The sequence below is a fragment of the Bos grunniens genome, chromosome 10, assembly GCF_055505025.1.
Source record: "Bos grunniens cultivar Pamir isolate PY7600 chromosome 10, Bosgru_T2T1.0, whole genome shotgun sequence".
Lineage (NCBI taxonomy): Eukaryota > Metazoa > Chordata > Mammalia > Artiodactyla > Bovidae > Bos > Bos grunniens.
In genome coordinates, this window is record NC_141174.1 from 44,572,731 (window position 1) to 44,596,623 (window position 23,893).

At 35.5% G+C, this 23,893-nt stretch overlaps 1 protein-coding gene across 6 annotated transcripts in view; it reads right to left on the reverse strand.

Moving 5' to 3' along the window:
• DMXL2 (Dmx like 2) overlaps positions 1–23,893 on the reverse strand; it is a 167,588-nt gene that overhangs the window by 62,283 nt on the left and 81,412 nt on the right. For all 6 annotated transcript variants that reach the window (XR_015134477.1, XR_015134478.1, XM_086320931.1 and 3 more), the window contains exons 7-15: positions 21,309–21,487; positions 19,415–19,598; positions 16,519–16,693; positions 12,020–12,259; positions 11,021–11,292; positions 9,485–10,181; positions 9,026–9,147; positions 3,293–3,382; positions 718–835 (exon numbers count right to left, since the gene is read on the reverse strand). Coding sequence is in view for 4 of the 6 variants with exons in the window: in XM_086320931.1 (XP_086177057.1) it covers positions 718–835; positions 3,293–3,382; positions 9,026–9,147; positions 9,485–10,181; positions 11,021–11,292; positions 12,020–12,259; positions 16,519–16,693; positions 19,415–19,598; positions 21,309–21,487 (2,077 nt within the window). In the remaining 2 variants the exon portion in view is untranslated. The remainder of the gene's footprint in view (positions 1–717; positions 836–3,292; positions 3,383–9,025; positions 9,148–9,484; positions 10,182–11,020; positions 11,293–12,019; positions 12,260–16,518; positions 16,694–19,414; positions 19,599–21,308; positions 21,488–23,893) is intronic.

Below are 23,893 nucleotides of genomic sequence, written 5' to 3' on the forward strand. Positions count from 1 at the left end.
CAACACGAATCAGCCATAGATATACATATGTCCCCTCCCTCTCAAACCTCCCTCCCCATCCTACCCCTGAATGGCCTTAAGAGAACTACTTTCTCTCAAGAAGAAAGTAATACAACCCTTCAGAAAGGAAATCTATGAGACAGTACCTTTAATGCTCAGAGTATCTGAGTTTCCTGGTATATATACCATACAACATAGTATCTTCCTTCTACAGTCATCAATAATCTTTAGTATACTTATACTACAATTAATTGACTTCCTTAAGATACCACAGGGATACCTACTACCAATCAAAATAATTTAACTGTAGTGTTGAACAATCAAGGTTAAATTTTTAAACAATTAAACTAGATTCCATAAATAACATTTACTGGCAAAAGGCTATGTCACCAGTGAAAGTATCTTTCAAAATATAATTTTTAGGGAGGTTGGGGGAGAATGGGTACACGTATATGTATGGCTGAGTCCCTCTGCTGTCCACCTGAAACTATCACAACATTATTAATCAGTTACATCCCAAAAAGTTTAATTAAAAAATAAATATATCCAATTTTTACCCACATATGTTCTTTACCCAGAAAAAAACATAATCACAGAACTGGTGTATTTGTCAAAAATCATGAGACTGATGACTTGTGATAAAAGATCTACACTCAGTGAAAGTTTAGAGTTTTTTTAAGATTAAGGTATCAAACTCAAGACTATTTTTAAAAATACCTTGGGATGGTTGAAAAAATATTTCTGTTTCCTTTTTTTCCATATCTTCCTTATGTGGTTTATATCCTCTAATGAAGTCTTCTTGAAACACATGAAGCAACTGTGTATTTGAGCCACACTACAAATATGAAAAAAAGTAAAGTTTTATCTTTGCAATTCCATATCTTACACTACCTCTCCAAGAACCCTAATGTAGAAGAAATAAATCCAACAATTTCTATTCTTTATAGAATAACAAAGTATAGTGGGAAAAACAAGAGAAAAAAATCATTAGATAAATTACTTTCAAATATTCTATAGTCAATAGCAGAACTGTGAAACTAATAAAAACAAATCAACAGGTTTGCATCTCGGAAAAAAAATACTGCAAAAAAAAATTAAAAAAAAAAAAAAAAACAGGTTTCAAGACCAGATGGAGAAGGCCATGCAGACCATATTAAGCACACTACTGCAGGTTCCTTTTTCTTATTCCACTTGAGAACCAGAAAAAGAAAACCCAGAAAATTCCGCAAAGTACTTCCAAAAAATCTGTCTAGTAGGAATTATGAAGGATCCCATAACAGCCAGTGGGAATGACACATCTGTGAAAAAATGTATCTACATTTAAGTAAGGAGGATTTCTAAAAGAATGGACGAAACATCATAATCAGCTGATGTTACATAATCATGTGGGACCACACAGAGAAGAAGAGTACAGATGATCACAAACAGCTACTTAGAATCACAAAAGTGAACTGAAATTCAAAGAAAGGCTAAATCCAAACACAAACTTATTGTGGAAGTAGGTCAAGACAATTAATTAGACGGCTGTCCCATGGATTTCAAGGAAGGGAAGCAACTGTGATAATCCTGGCACTCAATGGATGGGCTACAATCTTAGGGTATAAAGCAAATCAGCCTCCTTTCATAGTAGAAGGAAATTAAAGGACTATTGATCAGATTGACCAACAAATTTTTAATGAAAATTATAAAGTATTTTTATGTCTCTCTAAATAGAAACACTAAAAAAAAAAATCCCTTCACAGTCAAAGTATAAACAGTCATCTCCTCCAAGGAAGAAGAATGTTGCTATTGTTGTGTAGTCGCTAAGTTGTATCCAACCTTCTGCAACCCCATGGACTGTACTCTGCCAGGCGCCTCTGTCCATGAGTAAGTAGGTTGCCATTTCCTTCTCCAGGGGATCTTCCCAATCCAGGGACTGACTAAAAGGCAGCTTCTTTACCACTGAGCCACCAGGGATGCCCAAATGTGAGAAAAGGGAAGGGTGACACCTTTATGTATACAGAAATAATACAGCACACTGGAAACAAATGTAGAATGAGTTTTAAAGTTTGTAATTTATAAGCGTAAGTCATTTGTCAGTGCTTGCAGTTTACCAGCCCTTGTGATAAAGATAGCCACAAATGGAAAGGGAAAAAAAATCTTCAATAAGAATGAAGTAAAAATCGAAATGCTAAGTGAAAAAGGTCTGTAATAATATACCATAGTGAAGAGTAGAGAAGGGGGTACGCTGGGGAAATGAATTTTAACAGCCAGTTCACTAAAAATTAAGACATTCACGGGAATGAAGCTAATACACTCTTCTCCCATATCCCTATGGAGTAAAAAAAGGAAATTATAGGTTAAGGGTTTCCTGAAATTAGTAACTTGAGTCTGGCAGCCACATTTCTGTTGCCAAGAGCTGATGTGATCATTTCTCTACAGTGGTGGAAATTTTGCCTGACATAATGTGCAAGGGACTATGAAAAAATAATGACCTAATTATGTATTTGTTTTTAAATATGGTCAGCTCTTTCTTCATTTCCTTGTTTGAAAATTGTTGGCAACTTCCTCACCAAAGTAACCTTTTTTCATATCTGGAATGAATATACTACTCTATCCCCTTCAGTCCATAAACACGACCCTGCCCTGAAGAAACAAATATCTTGAGGGCTATGATGGGGTTTACAAACTCCCCATAGACAAAAGCATTCTCCTTCTTTCCTAAGTCAACTAGGGAAGAACAGCGCCCACATCAAAGATCTATGATTAGAGAGTAAATGTATGCTTTGATCCTACTTCTATCTTCATTTTAATGGATCTCATAAAAAATATATAATACTCAGCCTAACAAGCCAAACACTCCAAAGGCATCTACTGAGCTGAAGTAAGTAACAATAAAAAGAGAAAAACCACAAACTGAGCCTCTGTGCAGCTGGACTATACATAAAGCATTGTAAATTTTGACTACAGAAATCAAAAGAAGTTGGGTATATTTAGTATCAAACAACAGAATTATTCTCTGAATGAAATACAGTTGACCTCTGAACAACATGTAAGAATGACATACGTCCACTTCGGTGGAATTTTTTCAATAGTAAATATTACAGTACTACATGATCTGCAGCTAGTTGGATATACAGATGCAGAACTGAGGACGTGGAGAGCCGACTGTTAAGTTATAAGTGAATTTTCTATAGTGAGAAGGGTCAGTGCCTCTAATTCCCACATTCGAGGTTCAACTGTGTATCATACGCCCGTAAAGCACTCTGGGATAAAGCAAGTTAATATCACCAATTCACAAACACGTTTTTACTTGGTTGGTTATTGCATCAAGTTCAATAATACAGCCAGGTCGAGCAGTTGACTGTTGGCTCACAATATTAAACACTTCTCCAATAAGTTTCTGTTAAAAAAAGAAAGAAAGAGAAAGTTCATAGTCAACAATATATGAATCTACTGTCAGTATGACACAGCATCTTGGATATTTAAGGCTCTTCTAAATATTCACTGATTTACAATGGCAATTCACAAATTCAAAGAAATATTTCAACTTTTTATACTCACTCTCATATTTAAAATTAAATAAGCAGAAAAACCTACAGTGATTACATAAAGTAAAAATGAAAGTGAAGTCACCCAGTCATGTCCGACTCTTTGCGACCCCATGGACTGTAGCCTACCAGGCTCCTCCATCCATGGGATTCTCCAGGCAAGAGTACTGGAGTGGGTTGCCGTTTCCTTCTCCAGGAGATCTTCCCAACCCAGGGATCGAACCCAGATCTCCCACATTGCAGGCAGACGCTTTACCATCTGAGCCACCATTACACAAGCAGTATACAATTTCAAGACATCTAGTTCTTTGAACATGTCTTTATTTAGCAACCTTAATGGTCCAACACAGACCTGGCTGAGGACATGGCCCTGTGCCTATGTGGATGGTTGCAGATCTACAATGCTATTTAAAAGTACAATCTTGCTAGGGCTTGTACCTGCCCTCAACAATAGGGGCAAATGATGAGAAGAAGTGGGACTCTGTGACTTGGGATGGAGATGTGTAAACAGAGGAAGTCTAACTCTGGATCCCCAAACCACAAAATCTTTCTGCTAAAAAATAAAATAAATAAATAAAATGCAGTCTTCCTTCTTTCTCCTTCCAAGCAGCCCTCTCTTGCACAGAAACCTTTCAGTAACTTCACCTGAAGCAATTACTTCTCATGGAGATGCCCATTCTCCTCAGTACTACCTCCACTCTTACTGCCTTCAGAACACTCAGAGTAGTAAGATCCCAGCTTAGCCCAGGGTGTAAGTACAAGGTTAGCTATGGGAAAGTAGCAATATACACTGCAATTGTAGGATCTTTCCAATTTATATCAGCAGAACTCCAGAGGGCATGCATGGGAACAGATTCTAGGGTTATCAGACAAAAACAAAATAAGTGCTTGGGAAGGGATGAATTTATTGTTATGGGTACATTCACCCAAGATTCAGGATTTTAAATGTTAGTTAAGACACCTGGAAATGCTGCCAACAGTCTGCTGGGTTTGTCCATTTGAAAGCTGGACTCAACTGTGACCTACAATTAGTGAGGTTAGAACACCGGAATTTCTCTAACACACCATGAATCTTTGCTCCTTAAAAGTGTGGTCACTGGAGCAGCAGCTTTTTACAAACGCAGTCTCTTAGACTCCAAAGCTAATACATGTTTATTTTAATAAGCTCTCCAGATGATTCACGGGCATGCTGAAGTTTAAGAAGTATTGTTGCAGATCAATGGTTCTCAGCCTTGAACTACGGTTCAACTATGAACAACGGTTCTCAGCACACTGAATAATCTCTGGTGCTTAGGTCCCACTTGTAGATACTGACTTATTGGTTCTTGGGTACAATCTGACCATCAGGCATTTTACAAGCTCTTCAGCTGCATCCAACATATAGCCATGGTTGAGATCCCCTTGCAGGAATATCTATCTGCCAGCACTATAACGAACAAACATACTGAATGCCTTGTTCAACACTACAGGATCCCACTCAATGTCACCTTCAATTTTAAGGGGTCATCAAAAGCTCAAAAATCAAGATAAATAAATTCTTAATGCAATATTTTTAAATAAAAATTAATACAGTAAATAATAATGAATAAAAAGTAGCAAATGTTTTAATACAGGATCCAACAGTGTCTTGATGAACCATATCGGAGCCTAAGACAAAAGTAAAATTACACAGACATGTTTTCATACTTTTTTTTAAGGTTAATTTTTTTCAGAACATTAAAGTGGTTGAAAAACATTAAAAAATGAAAGGTAGTATATTGAAACTCACAAAATCATTTTAAATTTATTTTTACCAAAAATAATTTAACTTCAGCTTACCGAAACTTCTTTTTGCAACATTGTGACTGGATTTTTTTTTTAAGTTCCCAAGTCCACTTTTAAGTATGGGTAAGACTACACTAAGCAAAATTTGTGAATTGGTTCTAGAAAATCCAAATACAATGCTGACTTTATATTACAAATTACTGACACTGCATGTCACTTAAAACTATTTCAGATGAAATTTCTATAAGACTTAAATTATCAAAATATTTAAAAACCAAGTCAGTGGCTGGTTTTCGTAAACAAGATTATCCACATAACATTATTTTTCTCCAGTGAGCAATCCAAAATCTAAAGCATTTCAGTTAATTTTTCATATCTTCCTTTTGAACATGAAATTAGTGTGCTGTAGTAGTCAGAATAATGGCCCCAAAAGATGCCTACATTCTAATTCTTAGGACTTAAGAATATGTTACTTTACATGGCAAAAAAAAAAGTACATATAGAGAAAATTAGATAAGTAGATTTTTTTCACTACGTTGGAATGTGTTCTTTTTGTTTTTTAATTTTGCCTGCAGCACTCAGGGGTTCCTCTTGTTGCAGAGCACAGCCTCTAGAGTGTGGGGTTTTGGTAGCTGTGGCACACCAGCTTAGTTGCCCCAGGGCATGTGGGATCTTCCTAGACCAGGGATGGAACCCATGTCCCCTGAATTGGCAGGTGGATTCTTAACCACTGGAACACCAGGGAAGTCCTGTCTCTAGAGTCTTCTGTTCAAGAATTTAGCTTATCAAAGTAGAAAGGGTCAAAAATTTTCTACAATGAATAAATATTACACTTTAACTTAAAAAAAATTAAACTGGAAGGTTTAAGAAAAAAGTACATTTGTAACTACAATGGAGCAGAAGACCAAGATAAATTTTAAAATTCCAAGAACATATTCATCTGCTCTAAATGAAATTTCTATTTTCTTAGAAAAATAATGCCCAGGTTATTGATACATTTTGCCAATGAGAAGAATGAACCATAGAGTATATTCTCTGAGAAATTATGGGGATTGCCACAGCCAAAAGACAAAAAGCAGACAAATGTTATAATTTTCAAAAAGGAAAACAGCATACTTCTGTAAGCTGGAATAGAGAGTCTGATGTCTATTTAGTTCATTTTAGTCATCAAAATACATCAGGGTACACACAATCTACTATACATTAAAACAATCTCATACAAATCTGACTTCCTTTTTTGACTACAAGAGATTTGGCAGACAGGTGCATTTTATTTGCATGACAAGCTGACTCATGCAAATACTTGGGATAAGCTGAAGAAATATTCTAGACAATAAAAAATGGAGAAAGATTTCAAATGTATATTGCTAGGTCCTTTCTTCAGCCCAGTACATTTAACATTTCTGTAATAACATTCAGAAATTACATCTGAATTTCATCTAATTGACTTAGATGAAAACGCAGAACAACATTCATCGAACAGGCTGATGATGTAAGTCATACGGAAATAACACAAATAATGGAATCTGGATTCAAAAAGATGCTAAAAACCTGTACTACTGAGTGAAACGCAATAGGGAAGTAAGTCTATATTTGAGTCCCAAATTCAAATGCACAAATATAAGATGGCTTGCTAGTAAAAAAAAAAAAAAAAAGACTGACATTTAATTGAAAGCTCAATATGAATTAATTACATACAAAGAATGTGGCATGACTGACAAGACATAATCTACTGAGAGAGGGCATAATACTGTTATATTCTAGAGATCCTACAATTCCCAGTGTATAAACAAACCGAAAGTTGCTCAGAACAGTAACCAGGGTCAAATACAAAGCAGTTAGATAAATTTATGGGCAGAGGAGCAGCAGGTCTGGCTTGAGGGAACAAATTTGGGGATTACAAGACAGGTGTCTGAGGTGATCTCTCATGTAAGAAATGTTGTTGTTTAGTCACTCAGTCATGCCCGACTCTTTTGAGATCCCATGGACTGTAGCTCACCAGGCTCCTCTGTCCGTGGGATTTCCCAGGCAGGAATACTGGAGTGGGTTGCCATTTCCTTCTCCAGGGGATATTCTTGATCAAGGACTGACCCCATGTCTCCTGCACTGGCAGGCGGATTCTTTACCACTGAGCCACCTGAGAAGCCCATAAGAAACATTAGACTTATTCTAAATGAAACTACAGCTAACAAGTAGATTTTAAGGATTACAAATTTAATTTCAATATAACTGTGATGGTAATTCAGACTGAATGTGCTGCATTTAGAGTGGAGTTTCCCTCCTCAGAAGTCGGAAGACAAGCTGGCAGGAATATGGTAGAAAGAAACAAAGCATCAGACAGCTAGTTAGACTAGGGAACTTCAAATCTTCCACCTACATAATTTTAAGATGCTACTTTTCTAGACTTTCTCTATGTCAACCTTGTGACTCCAATCCAATTATCACTGTTTTTGGAACAAGACTTATTTAGACATGTACTTTCCTGTATCCACTTTCAGGCCATCCTCTCACTCAACAAAGACTAAGGATCTATCTTTCTATATCAAAAATGAACTCAAATACTGTCCTTAATAAAAACTTCTATGGCTACCCTAATCTGATCTCTCTCGCCTCTGAATTATGAAATGCTGCTGCTGCTGCTAAGTCGCTTCAGTCATGTCCAACTCTGTGCGACCCCACAGACAGCAGCCCACCAGGCTCCCCCATCCCTGGGATTCTCCAGGCAAGAACACTGGAGTGGGTTGCCATTTCCTTCTCCAATGCATGAAAGTGAAAAGTGAAAGTGAAGTCGCTCAGTCATGTCCGACTCTTCGTGACCCCATGGACTGCAGCCTACCAGGCTCCTCCATCCATGGGATTTTCCAGGCAAGAGTACTGCAGTGGGGCGCCATCGCCTTCTCTGAATTACAAAATAGTGTTTGCCAATTGATTATATATCACCTTCAGACACTTCTTCTGTCTTAAACTGTTATTTAAACTTTTAATAATTTATCTCCTCAACTAAATTTAAATCTCCTTAAAGGCAGATACTGTAGTCCCTATACATCAGGAATACATGACAGGCATTCAAAAACAGTCACTGATTTTCAGTATTGGGAGCATTTTTATTAGAACAGTTATTTTATAAAAAGCCATGTTTTCATAGCTAAACGGAAAATGCACCATTCAAATCTGAGTATTAACTAACATACATGACTTCCAGCTGAAATACAGAACGAGTGGAATGAGATACTGCCACCCACTGATAACATATTCTAACCACAGGACTTTTTAAAATAATGACTCAAGCTAAGAAAAGTTCAAATTTTCCCAACCTAAACATAGAGCTTGGTGAAGCTCTCTTAAAACCTTTCTTGAACAAAGAAATATTAACGGAACCAAATGAGAGAGTGAAAAATGTCAAGAAAAAAATATATTTTAGGAAAAAAATTCATATTTATTTCTTTAAATGTAAAATTGATGTGTGCTGTATAAACTGTAATTTTTTTCTGGACTACAGGGATTCTAGTTCCTCGACCAGGGATTGAATCTGGGCCACAGCAGTGAAGGCATCATTAGATGGTAATTTTGACTCATTTACCTTGAAACACAAATTAAGGAAAAACAAACTAGTTACAGACAGCCCAGAACAGATGGTTACTCCCTGAACACCTACTAACAAATGAAAGTCCTAGACAAAAAAGAATGGCTTCTTAGCTTAGATATATTAATAAAGATTAGGAAATACTTACTGAAGATTCTGGATCTGACAGTTCATCCAATAATTTCCTTGCATCTACTACAGCTTGGTAGAGTCTTAGATTTTTGCCATCAGAAGCAACAAAGCAAGCACTAGCAGAATTGCAATACGTGCCTGAGAAAGTAAACACTCTGCATTATAATATATATTTTTATTACTGACTGAAGTACAAGAAAAAAAATTCCATACTTCTCTTTTTAGGTATAACCATGGTCCAGAATCACAATGAAATGGATACAATTAATAAATATAAAATTATCAACAAAAAATTCAATAGAAAATAGGTTATGAGAGTGAAAAAATTAAAAACAAACTTTTAGAAACTCTAAAGTCAGATACCTACATTTGAATACTTATTAAAAGCCCCCTAATAATAATAAATATAAATTACTTTGTATATAAATAACAGTTTTAAAGATTTATTAATTTTACTGTTAAAATGAACACTTACCAAGACAGTAACTGGGAATAAGAGTTGGAAGCCAAGCAACATTAGAGAAGGCTGAAGTATGTAAAGAGTTAATTCGTGCCAACTCTGACACTCCTCCAGTGTATGACAAGGGTCCTATTGGGTCCACACGCCACAGAATAAGTTCACTGTAGATGGCATTCGGGTCATGAAATGTACGCGTTGCTGCATTTCTGAGAGGTTGTTTCAAGGAACCCTTTATGTGTCTTACAGGATCTATCAATCTACTTAATTTACTGTCTGAGGCCCACTGAAAATCTGATTCAGGAGTCAACAGAGCATTATGATGAGATGATGTCAATAATAATGGTAAAACGGAGTGACATGCCAGATCATTGAGGTGAAATCGATGACCACAATATCTAAATTTGTGAGATACAGTTAGAACAGTGGTAAAGGCAGACTTATCAGCAAACGTGACTGCCCACTGATTGAGAGAGCCATCTATGTGTTTAGAGACCATCATTACTATGGGGGCTAAAATGTTCATATTTGTACTGTGTGATCCAGAGTGCGTCAGTGATCCATGAGGACTGCATTCAGCCAGCATGTCTTGGTGTAAGGGAGTGTGGTGAGAATCTTTCACAGCATTTATACAGGCATACATCATGATATTTTTACTAAGAGAGCTTGCATCACCAGATGGAAATGCAACAGGAATCCGAGAAGAAAAAGAAACCTGAAAAACACAATTATTATGACTCAGTGTAAGTAGTTTGCCTCCTCTCAAAGTCTTCTAAAAATACTTTAATTTTCAAAATGTCAAACCTCAGCTTCCTAGCAAAAAAATCACTTTCAACTTCATTATGTTCTAATCCTTGTCCTCTATTTATATAATACCATCTCTATTCATAGCCTATGAGAAGAGTGAAGAAATAGTTGCAGGTGTCTTGCCTGTACATCTAAATGACTACAACTACAAATCTAAACAAATATTGTTCAGAAAGGTAACAGATAAAGATAGCTAGATTTAATGAATAAAACTGGAGTAGTGGGGGGACTCATCCTGAGTCACATTTTTAGGATAATTTCTTGAGTGTTAAATCATTTCAGTCGTGTCTGACTCTGCACCCTATGGACAGCAGCCCTCCAGGCTCCTCTGTCCATGGGATTCTCCAGTCAAGAATACTGGAGTGGGTTGCCATCCCTTCCTCCAGGGGATCTGCCCACCCAGTGATTGAACCCACATTTCTTATGTCTCCTGCATTGGCTACCTGGGAAGCCTCCTAGGGTAATTTCTTAAGTTTATTCAAAATACTGTTAATTCCTAGGGAAAAAAACCTAATATACACATTTTCAGACGTTCACTATAGCATTTCATAGTTAAATTTATTTTACTTGAATTAATTACGTTTGTAAAATTGGCTATTATTGATCCCCTTTGGGAGCAAGTTATTCTCTTCTCAGTTGCTTATCAAAAATAAAATGGTTAAATATTTCCAAAAAACTGCTAAATCTGAATGGCATCTGTTTCACTTTTTTAAGAAATGTAAAAACTGCTTCATCAGTAAAATATACCTTGACTTGTCTAAATATTCCAGGATTATATTCATCCAAATACTTTACATGCCACACTAGGAAGGTACCGTCTACTGGGTGTATGGTAAAAAGCATGTCAGGATTCTTATTCCATTCAGCTAGCAGCATTTCGATCTTCCGATCAAGCAGGACCGTAGGCAGTGGCATTGATATAATAGGCCGTGCATAGGTTCTGGGACTTCCCTCTCTTTCCGCATCTTCATGTTCTGATGATCCTGTACCTGCTTCAGATTCTCTATCTAGGGATAATTCTAAGTCAGAAAATAAATTCATCAGTACATAGTAATAATACTATAAAAATTCACTTATATACTCAGTCAGTTTAATCGCTCAGTCATGTCCAACTCTTTGCAAACCCATTGACTATACCCTACCAGGCTCCTCCTTTCATGGAATTTTCCAGGCAAGAGTACTGGAGTGGGTTGCCATTTCCTTCTCCAGAGGATATTCCCAACCCAGGGACTGAACCCAGGTCTCCCACATTGCAGGCAGAGGCTTTACCCTCTGAGCCACCAAGGAAGCCTATTTACATACTAGACAATCAATAAACAGCATACTATCTTTAGCGATCATGAATCCCTTTCCCAATTTATGGCCAGGGGAAAAAGAACAAGGAAGGAAATTATTTTCTGGTCTGAACTGAAATTTACTACATTTCTTAGTTTTAGATAAATCAAAATTTCATTCACACTATCACATTATCTTTATCATTTCTATTATTAGCAAAACCTGTCCCCCGCCACCCCCGCCCCCGCCAAAAAACAATGCTTGCAAAGTAATACATTATTCAAAGCAATACATTATAAGAGACCAAAGTTAGATGGTAGATGGTCCATATTAGATGGTCAGAAAAGACCTGTGGAATGAATGGAAAAGTGAAAAAGAAGGAGAGGAGTAAGGAAAGATTACAAACCAAAAGTGGCTTCATAAAAAGCTGTCAGCCTGAAAAAAAGAAAAACCTGAATACAGGATACTCACCATGATCTAGTTTCATATGTAAACCCCTCTCTCTTTCCTCCTGTGAACGTTCCTCATCTTCCTTATTGCCTTCATCACTTTCATGATCTACCTGCCTTTCAGAAAGTTTTCTTAATTGCTGCATAAATATTTCAGTAGATGATGTAAAATGAAATTCTTTGTTGTTTAACCAATGAACTACAAAGCCCCCATTTCCATCATCAATGTTAAATACAGTGCCAACAAAGACATTTGGAATATCTGTGGAATCAAAAAAGATAAAATTTCTGTATCAATTCTTAACATCTTTTAAAATACTACATGTGCTTAGAAAGACTAATTCCATTACACAAAATATGTGCTAAACAAAAAGTAAATATAACTCTAGCAGGATTTGAAATTTTAATTAAATTTAATGGTAAATGAATTAATGGCATAGACTTACATGGAATTAATCATTTAAAAGCCAAACACACCAAATGCACAAACTTTTATCGAATCCTGGTTTGAGGACAAGGGAACAGAAAGATACAACAGAAAAGAAACTCTGAAAGACATTTTTGAGATGACTGAAATTTAACTATGATGATTAGAGACCATGGAATTATTTCTAATTTTCTTAGGTACAATAATGATATTGTGATTATGTGAGAGAATTTCCTTATTCTTAGACACTTGCTAAATTATGTAAGGGTGATGTGCTATGATGTGTTATTTTGAAAACATTAAAAAAAAAATTTCATTCACACACCCCCACATATACATATACATATGTGTGTATACACAAAGAGAATAAAGCAATTGGGAAAATGTTAGCAACTGTTGAATCAAAGTGGGTGAAATCAGTGTTCACTGTACTATTCTTCTGACTTTGTTGACTGTTTTAAACTTTCCTTAAAAGTTGAGGCAAATAATGCTAAGAAAGAACGCAGGAAGGCAAACAAACTTCTAAGTATAGCAGATTTTGTCCATGTGGGGTAACTGAAATTCATGCTATAGATCAGTTCATGCAAAATAGTATAATTCAAAAACAACAACAACCATCTCCTTAATCCCGAATCAAATTATAAAGAACCCACTCAATAGAAAGAAAAAAGACTGTCCTCTGCAAAAGAAGTGAGAATCTAAAGATGAAATAAGTAATATATTCTAGAAGTGTTTTATTTATAAATATCAATGTTAAATAAAGCTCCAAAGTGTTCTTTTATTCTACTTCCTGGGTTACAAGCCTGGTTTTCTAACAGAAATTAAACAAATCAAATAAAATAAGAAATGTAAATTAACAATCCTGTAAAACAGTACATTCCCTACATACCTATGTACTAGGTAAAAATCCAAATCTCAACCCAAATCTTATCATGGACAAATATTCTGACTGTAAGACATCCTAAAAGATAACTGAGAGATAACTGTCTTGAGACATTTTTTTGAAGAGTGATTATTCTAAATTAGTGTGATTTAAAGAGAAATAACAAATGCATTTAAAAAAAGAATCTAGATGTTAATAGGAACTATAACATTAGAATATAGTCTTTTTATCAGAAGACACATTTTGAAATATTTAGGTAATGCTCTAAAATATTTAGGGGATGAAGGAAAATGTCAGTGACTACTTTCAAATGGCTCGGCCAAAGATAATGGAGAAGGGAGAAAAGGTACACACACACACACAGAGAGAATAAAAGCAAACCTGGTGAAAGGTTAATGACTGAATTTGGGTAAAGAGCACATGGGTATTCACTATATTATGCTTTCAACTTTACTCTAAGGTTGAGAGGTTTTCCTTAAAAAAAAAAAAAAAAAAGGCGGACAAGTCCTGCAATATAAAATTATTTGTATTTAACAATTAGGTCAACCTAAATATATTTTTTTACAAACAGTACCTATAAACACATGATGTTAACTATTTGTACAAAGGAATTTTTAAAATAATGTGTAGATAAGTTAGGGTGAAGATGGTTAAAACTGGCTAAATGGTGAAAGTTAAAAAAAATGCTAGAAGACAAGGCCTAATGGCCACAAGAACACATCTAGTACTTAGACTCAAATGATATAACAGAATGCCTATCCACAAGGAATGATCCTGTGACCCTATTTCATTTGATTAGAATAGTACATACAGGTAAAAGTCAAAACTTTCTAACACAGTATCTGCATACTATCACTGATTGTTTTTTGTTTGAAGTTTTCATCATAGTCAATAACTCAAGATAAGGTTCTTTTACAAAGGTTGAAAATCTATAAAAATCTAAAACCACCACCATTATGAAAACAAGTGGTGTTATAAATCTTAGAATACAATTAAGATGTTAGGTCAGAAAAGATAATCTATTTAAAAAAAAACATTTAATCAAGTAGCACAGCAAACTTCTATTACTCAATAGAAGTATAATGCAAACCACAAATACAAGGCCAATACATAATTTTTATTTTAGTAGCCACATTATACGAAGACGGCAATGGCACCCCACTCCAGTACTCTTGCCGGGAAAATCCAATGGATGGAGGAGCCTGGTAGGCCTCAGTCCATGGGGTCGCTAAGAGTCAGACATGACTGAGCGACTTCACCTTCACTTTTCACTTTCATGCATTGGAGAAGGAAATGGCAACCCACTCCAGTGTCCTTGCCTGGAGAATCCCAGGGACGGGGGAGCCCGATGGGCTGCCATCTATGGGGTCACACAGAGTCAGACACGACTGAAGCGACTTAGCAGCAACAGCAGCCACATTATAGAAACAGGTAAACTTAATTTTAATAATATATTTTATCTGACCCAATATATGTAAAATATTATCATTTAAACATGTAATCAATATTAAATAAAATTATTAATAAGATATCTTACATTATTTCATTGTTTTCTAAAGTCTTAAGAATCCAGTGTGTATTTTAGAGCATATCTCAGTTTGGACTATCCGAATTGCAATTGCTCAAACAGCTACATGTGGTTCATGGCCACCATACTGAACAACACACACCTATAACCACTATTATTTAATACAATGGGGGTAAGCATCTAAAGGTCACTTTTTCACAACTCCATCTGCTGAGTATCATCTTTTATAAATAAATATTTAAAAATAAAATCCTCTATCTTTACCCTGAAGCAACAGACTGCCATTTCAATAAAACATAACTATGTTTAATTGCTAAATCATGTCTGACTCTTTTGCAACCCCAGGGACTGTAGCCTACCATGCTCCCCTGATCATAGATTTCCCAGGCAAGAATACTGGAATGGGTTGCCATTTTCTTCTCCAGGGGTCTTCCCAATCCAGGGATTGAACCAGCATCTCCTACATTGGCTGCTGCTGCTGCTAAGTCGCTTCAGTCGTGTCCGACTCTGTGCAACCCCAGAGAGGGAAGCCCACCAGGCTCCCCCATCCCTGGGATTCTCCAGGCAAGAACACTGGAGTGGGTTGCCATTTCCTTCTCCAATGCGTGAAAGTGAAAAGTGAAACTGAAGTCACTCAGTCGTGTCCGACTCTTAGTAACCTCATGGACTGCAGCCCACCAGGCTCCTCCGTCCATGGGATTTTCCAGACAAGAGTACTGGAGTGGGGTGCCATTGCCTTCTCCACCAGCATTGGCAGGTGGACTCTTTAACAATGAACCACCAGGGAAGCCCCATAACCACATGTGTGCATGCTCAGTCATGTCTGACTCTTTGTGAGTCCATGGATGTAGCCTGCCAGGCTCCTCTGTCCATGGAATTTTCCAGGCAAGAATACTGGAGTGGCTTGCCGTTTTCTCCTCCAGGGAATCTTCCCGACCCAGGGATTGAACCCGCATCTCCTGCATCTCCTGTACTGGCAGGTGGATTCTTCACTCACTGCACCATCTGGGAAGCCCAGATAAATCCCTCCTATAACTTTGTACAAATATAGTTCTTCAAGCAATATAATATGAAACTCCTAGGCCTTATCACATGTTTTTCATGCAGAAAGAAAACAATGACTTAAACAGAAGTTTTAAATATGCTCTTGCCAACAATGAACCTGCCTGAAAATACTTCTCAACTACAGGGGAAGAAAAAAGCAAAAATAAAATATAAAGGTTAGAAGAAAAACTATCTCGAATGCAGGACAAGAAAGTGTATGAGCGTATAAAACAAGATATGCTGAAATATAAAGGAAACTATACAAAAATAAAGTTATAAAGAAGAGTTGAGAAGAGAGAATAATGGTGAAAATATAGAAGGAAGGAAGGAATATCACACTAATTAACCAAGCCGCCACTTCTGTTCATCCCCAGGTTCAACTAAAGCTCTAATTTACTTAGAAACTTTGCTATATTCTAGACAAACTAAGGTGTTCAAAAATACTTATCCGAAATTATTCCCTGAGAATTACAGTCTCAATTTAAGAAATGGCATCTTATATTTCTATTCTAATTAAGAAGTATTTTAAAAGGAAACATGGAGTATTAATACAAAATTAAAAACAGATTATAAAAGTAGTCCTACTTTTCAATTTATCTAACTTCAGCAGATAGTAAGTAAAACTTTACTATCCTTTACCTGTGGCGGGGTTGATGCTTGCTGCAATGTGAAAATGACACAGTGCATTTGCGTGGTGGGAAATATGTCTTTGAACTTCATGTGTTGTCGTCTGGTCAGGCTTTAATTCAGTGTGAGTTACAAGAACAGAAGATCTCCTTTGTCCTTTTCTTAAATTTTTCAAATGGTGTATTGTCTAAAACAGAAAAATAATTACTAAATCTAAGTCTGGGAAGTCTAACTAATGCTGATCAAAGTACTTTTGATAATTAAGGATCTTACAATTTTCCTTTCTATAAAACCTATCTTATAGGAAAATTAAACTACAATAGAACAACTCTGAATATATTCTCCATTGGCCTTGCATATTTTATAGTTGAAGGTAGCAGTTGCTCAAAAACACTTATTATCTACAGAAACTGCTATAAAGATTAGGAATCCAAAGTCTAGTTTTTTGGGAATATCCCAGTACTGAGATGAAATTTACTAGTCATATGAGTGTTTAAAAAATATTCCAAATCTTCCTACCAGAAAGAATATTCCTCCTGAAAATTCTCACTGTTCTCTAGGCAAGAGTATCAGAGTGGATTGTGATTTCCTTCTCCAGGTGATCTTCCTGACCCAGGGATCAAACCCAGGTCTCCTGCATTGCAGTCAGATTCTTTACCTTCTGAGCCACCAGGGCAGACCCAAGGACTACATAGCCAGCTAAATAATCATATATAACCTCTATTATAAAGACAAAAAGAGGGTACAAAAATACAGAATAACAACGGGAAACCTTAACTTAGCAGAAAAGACCTCATGAAAGTGATGACCTGTGGAATTTGCTTAAATTGTGATAGGTATCTATGATAAAAATTCTGTACTGACATACCCCATCATCTGAACTATTCTGATATGCTGCTGCTGCTGCTGAGTCGCTTCAGTCGTGTCCGACTCTGTGCGACCCCATAGACAGCAGCCCATCAGGCTCCCCCGTCCCTGGGATTCGCCAGGCAAGAACACTGAAGTGGGTTGCCATTTCCTTCTCCAATGCATGAAAGTGAAAAGTCAAAGTGAAGCCGCTTAGTCGTGTTCGACTCTTAGCGACCCCATGGACTGCAGCCCACCAGGCTCCCCGATCCATGGGGTTTTCCAGGCAAGAGTACTGGAGTGGGGTGCCATTGCCCATGGGGCCATGTCAACTCTTGGCACCATCTTTTCTCCACATCATAACTCCACCTCATGGCACTTTCTTGTTGTGTCACACAACCACCCCCAAAACCATGCCTAATAATATTTAATAATATACCATTCTTTTCATTTATTCCTCACATTGTTAAACAAAATGTAGCATCCTCTCAGTTATTTCTGTATTAAGGTAAAATATCTGCACCTTCCTTTCAATTCCACAGCTCTTGTCACTTTTCGTGTGAAAAACAGTATCAGTTCTATGGTGTGTCCTCTGTCTCTGGTCTCCCTGTTTATTTCTTTGATTATACCTATCAAATTATTTTCACTCATTGACATTTATCATTATTTTAAATTAGATTGGCAAGGCCAGTTATTTTCTCCTAGAAACAAAAGGTATAATTTAAGTATATATAGAATTATATATACCTCACAGTTAGGAGTTTTGTAGGAAAGGGTGTTGAAAAGCAAAATAGCTTGTAAGTCAAGTAATCAGGCTTTTTCTATTAAAAACAATTTTAATACTACTATTGAACATTTTATTAAAAGTGTAAAACTGTCAAATCACTGTTTACATATTACATTTTTGCTTTTACTGTATGTGGCAGTAATTAAGTTTAACTAATACTTGAAAAGCAATATATTAGGTAACATGCAGGATACAAAAATATCTAAAAGTCCTTAAGCCTCCAAAAGCATATATATAATTTAAAGATAAAATGTTACACAAGTATATATAAATTATTGTAAACATCTAGTAAGTAAAATACTTTTCCCTACTAAATTGCAATCAATATCAAAACATACTATAACTCTGTTCTGACTTCTTTTAATTTATGATTTAAATGTTGAAAAAAATGTATAAATAGTGCCTAATCACAGTATCAGAGCAGGACTACTTTATATAAAAATTTAAAGGACCACATCCTTAAACCTATCAAACCCCCAAAATACTTCTGCCTGCTGAAAATCCAAAAACCATTTTGGCTATGCAACCATTAAAGTGTTCATGTAAATATGCAATGTAAAAGTATAATTAGTATTGTAGAGAGATGTTTATAACACATTAGTATAAAAAGCAAGTTATAAAACATTACTACAATCTCAATCTTATAAATAAAGAAAAAAAATGCACAAACACACATACTGGAAGAGTTGGATTACAAACTCCACATTTTTTTTTGTTCTCCTAATCTAATTTTAGAATAAGCATAAGTAATATGTTTATCTCATTTTATTCCCTAATCATAATGGGCACAATAGTTCACACTATATTATAAAAATTTAATTTCTTAGAAAGCACTTTTATAGTGTATTTAAAAATTAGAAAAATTATTTCACTTTCAAAATAGTAAACCATGAAAATTATGCAATTATGTAAGTTCACTTAATATCTTAACACTTTTATTCTTATTCACAGTCATTTTTAACTTTATTTTTTAAGTCACTTTTAGTTAGTAAAATTCAATCCTCACGAAACAAAAGCAAAATATTTCTGTTTATATTTTAAAGGTTATTGTGGTATTTTATTTTTTTATCTTTTGGCTATGCCATGCAAGTTGCAAGATCTTATTTCCCTGACCAGGGACTGAACCTGGGCTCTGGTAGAGAAAGCACCTAGTCCTAACTACTGGACCACGAGGGAATTCCCCACAAAATATATTTTTAATTACAACCAATTTCAAGGACTTTTACATGACACATTATCTTCAAGATTCATTTACTGTTTTATATAACATAGTACCTCAAGAGCATGCTGTATTCTGTCTTTGTGTTTTCCAGCATGAGTAAGGTTGCTGGAAACGCTGGAAGTGGTAGTTTCACAAATCTGCTCACCCAGAAGACAGTCTTCTGGAAGTAAGGTTTCTGCCCAGAGCCGGCAGACACCATCATGGCAGGAAGTTAATAACACATTACATACAGAACCTCTAATGATAAAGAGAAATAAACAGAAGTTACTATGAATACCAATGCCATCAAAAATTAAAGGCTATTCATACTTAGTTCCTCATGCTTAAAGATGACATTAGTACAAAACTAACAGTATATCTATCTGCAGTTATTTTTCCAATAATGATAATGGATTTCTACTGACTACTTCACACTCTCACCAACACTCATTTATTACCTGCTCAGACCTGCAAGGTGGCAGGCTGGACTCAGGATGCAATCTGTTACCATGAAATAAGAACAACCTAACTGTGCTCGACACTCACCTTAATACATTAAACTTAAACTCTGAATAGCTAAACTAAATGACAGTATAGTATGTGTTCAACTGTTTTAGAAGTTACACTGTGTGGAGAAAAAGTATCAATCAAAGAGCTTGAAATCACACACAGTACTGCTGAACACCATAAAAACTAGGAAGTGGGGGTGACAAAGGAAACAAATAAATTAATGCCAGATTATATACATGTGCTGCTTGAAAACAAGGCTCTGGAGGATTAGTATCTCCTAAACAAAACAAACAAAACAGCAAAAGGAAACCTACATTTCTGTCACTACAAATTATAGAATGACCATAACAAAAGATCATTAATTATAATTAAACTATGTGGTTGATCACAGTAGTCGCCTTATCCTTCTTATAATCTAAACAGTTACAAATAGAGAAACAAATGTATTAATAAAACTGTAAGGAGACTATAATTTCAAACTATAAATCAATTTCCATTAAGTTAAGCAAAAATGTCACAGTATCAAGCAGCTGAAGTGACTTAACCTCTCATCATGAAAAAAAAAAAAAAGCACAAAAAATTTTCCTGTTAAAAAAATGCTTACACAGAATCTGACTCAGTCAAAGGTAAAGTGTTCTGCAAATGTTTTCCATAGGTGCAAATAACTTAAGCAGATTAAGTTAGAATAGCCTTTTATTTAGATTCCAAAACTGTATACATTCCCCATGTTATCATTTACTGAGCCCCACATTGAGTGTGCTATATTTCCCATCAAGGGCAAATGGTGCTCAGATATACTTAGCAGATGAAATAACCCTTCCTCAAGAAGGAATACAGATTTCTAAGCAAGCATTTTTAGAACTTACATATAATACAAGAATCATTTGTTTAGGCTATTTTATAGCTTGCTTAATCTTTCAAATGCTTTTAAAAGATGCTGTAACAATGAGAATAATTTGATAAGTTTCTGTTGCTAGCCTTAAGAAAAAGTTGGGACACTTTATTTACTGTATGCAGTTACACTTTACCAGCATGTGGATTACTAACAGTTTGTTACCATGTTTTATTCTTCCTTAATGTGTGCTTTTCTGTTACCTGCAAACGGTTGCTTCTTAGAATCTATTGCTGCTGCTAATACTGACAATACCAGCTAACGCTGCCTGGGCACACACAGTGTGCAAAGGCCTGTGTAAGCATTCACACGCACTCACGTAGTTCAGTCTCACACAACGCTCTGAGGTAGGTACTATTGCTCCCCTTATCTACAAGGGCAAAGAGTGCTTAAGAAATTTAGTCAAAAGCTCACAAACCTGGTAACAACAGCAGAATCTGAATTCAGGCAATTGACACCCAGAACCTATGCTCTTAACTGTCACCATATCAAAAGAACTTTTGTTTTCATTATTTTTATAAACATATAAGTATACAAAATGAAGTTATATGACACACTCGTCTAACCTGGGCATATACTTGCTAGTTTTACGCCATGAAAAACCTGTTACAGCTCGTGGATGTGCCAAATACACAAAGGAAAACTGAGTAGACGCCTGTCTCCTTTTCACTTCATGATGATCCTGAGGTATAATTGAAGACTTCCAACCAGTCATAGGATACCACACTTTCAGAAGACAATCATCCTGTAAAAATATATAGGCCAACAGAAAATTAATTTGTACACACACAATTCAAAATTTAAGTGGTTTGAACAGAAGCTTTACAAATTAACCTATATATAAAAAATACATATAAAGTTTATATATATAGTACAGAACTAAAACTATTAATAAAATGCTTATTACTCTAAATGATACCATTCATGAAGGATAAATGGACCATGTGCTCATTATCAATATTCTCTACACAAAGGTGGTTTTCAAGTAGAGATTGAAGCCAAACTCCCCCACTTCAATACACCAGGGTCCTCCCTGTAAAGACAAGACTCAAAAGACTCTGAAACCAGATGATAGCTTGGATAAGAAAGAAGCCATGTTATCTGGCACTGTTATCCTTTTCTCCTTTCTGGAGATCTGAAAGGATGAGTCAAACCTTTTTTTAAAAATTGCTTCTTATTCTAAGTCAGGATGCAGCAAACTTTTCCTGTAAAGGGCCAAGTAAGTTTTGTGGACCACACAGCCTCTGACACAGATTTTTCTTGGTTTTGTGTTTGTTGTTTTTTTTTTTTCTTATAACCCTTTAAAAATGTAAAATCCATTCTTAGCTCATGGGCCATAGTGTGTTCTTATGATGAGAAGACATTTAGGCAGTTTTTGGGAACCACCTTTATGCCCACTTAAGATATTTAAAGGTATACCAATAGGCACTGACAATCATTTTACTTAGCTCTAAGAATTCTGTTACAAGGCCTAAACAATTTTATCTTATTTAACAGGAACTATCTCTTTTATAGTGCTTCGTCCTCAATGGTGAAAAGTTTATGAAGGAAAATAATAAAATAACATTTATGGAAAAAAAATCTCAATCTCTAAGAAACAATGAAATTATGTGTTTCTGGAAAGTGTGTATAGGTGCAAATATTTTCATCTGAACTGGACAAACACTTCTGCCTCTGTTCTATCTTAGTATTCATTCTCAATCTATACTACATAATGTATTTTCTACTGAGGGCTCATTTATTCAGATATCTGATTTACACAACAGATCTCTTTAAGTACTTACTCTGAGACAAAGCGCTTAACCATGCACTCGTTGCTTTCCTCCAAGTACCTTCTTCACCTAGCATTGTTTTCACCTTCCCAAATTTACTGCACAGTCTATGTCAGTAGTTTCAGATTATGTACCATAAAAACCCTTAACGTACCTGAGAGCCCCTAAGGAGTCAAAAGGAAAGTCAGAGAGCCTCCACAACCAAGGCAATCTAGCCCCTTCTCCCATTCCCACTAGCTTCCCCCCTAGTGAAGCGGCCTCAACACTTTTTCATATTACTATCTAAAACTCTAAAACCACAAATAATTAAACTAGAAATCAGTATTAGAGAGAAAATCCTCAAGTATTTATAAACTAATCAAAAACATTTCTAAATTACAAGAGAAAATTTTATATATGTTGAACTGAAGGAAAATAAAAACAAAACATCAAACTTGGGGGGTTGTAGCTACATGAGTGCTTAGAAAGAAATGTACAGCTTTAGATGCTATACATTAAGAAAGAAGAAAGGTCACAAATCAATGGTTTAAGCTTCAACCTGAAGCATCAAGTAAAAGAAGAGCAAAGAGAACTCACATTAAAGAGATAAGAGGAAGAATAAAAACCAATGAAATAAAATACGAAAAAAAAAACAAGAAATCAATTCATCCAAAAGCTATTTTGAAAAGATCAATAAAATTTATGATCTAGAGTGATCAAAAATATTTAGAGAGAAAATACAAATTACTGTTATCAAGAATGAAAGATACGACATTATTACAGATCCCATAAACAACAAAGGAACTGAGGAATATCATGAACAATTTTATCCCAATCAATGCAACGATGAATGTTAAATCCCTTAAAAGATAATTTCAAAACAACTGACAAAGGGGGAAACAGAAAACCTGAATAGCTCTACATCTATTAAAGATGATGAATTCACAATTTGAAATTTTCTCACCAAAGGACAAAACAAAACCCTAAAACTGTAACTAAAATACTAGCCTAGATGGCTTTACTGATGAATTTTACCAAACATTTAAGGAAGAAATAGCACCAATCCTTCACAAACTGTTTCAGAAAATTAAGGAAAAAATGGTCACATTGTATAAGGGCATTATTATTAGCCAGACACCAAAACCAAAGACATAAAAGAACTATACATGAATATGTTTCATAAACAAAGATGCAAACACCTTTAAACTTAATCCAGTAGTATGTTAAAAAACAAGTTTTGACCAAGTGGAGTTTATCCCAGCAAAGACAAGTGGGTTTAACATTGGAAAAATCAGTAACTGCATTTCATCATATTATTGATAACAGAATGAAAAAGAAAACCTACATAATTATCTCACTATACGCAGAAAAAGCACTTAACAAGAGTAAACACTAATTCA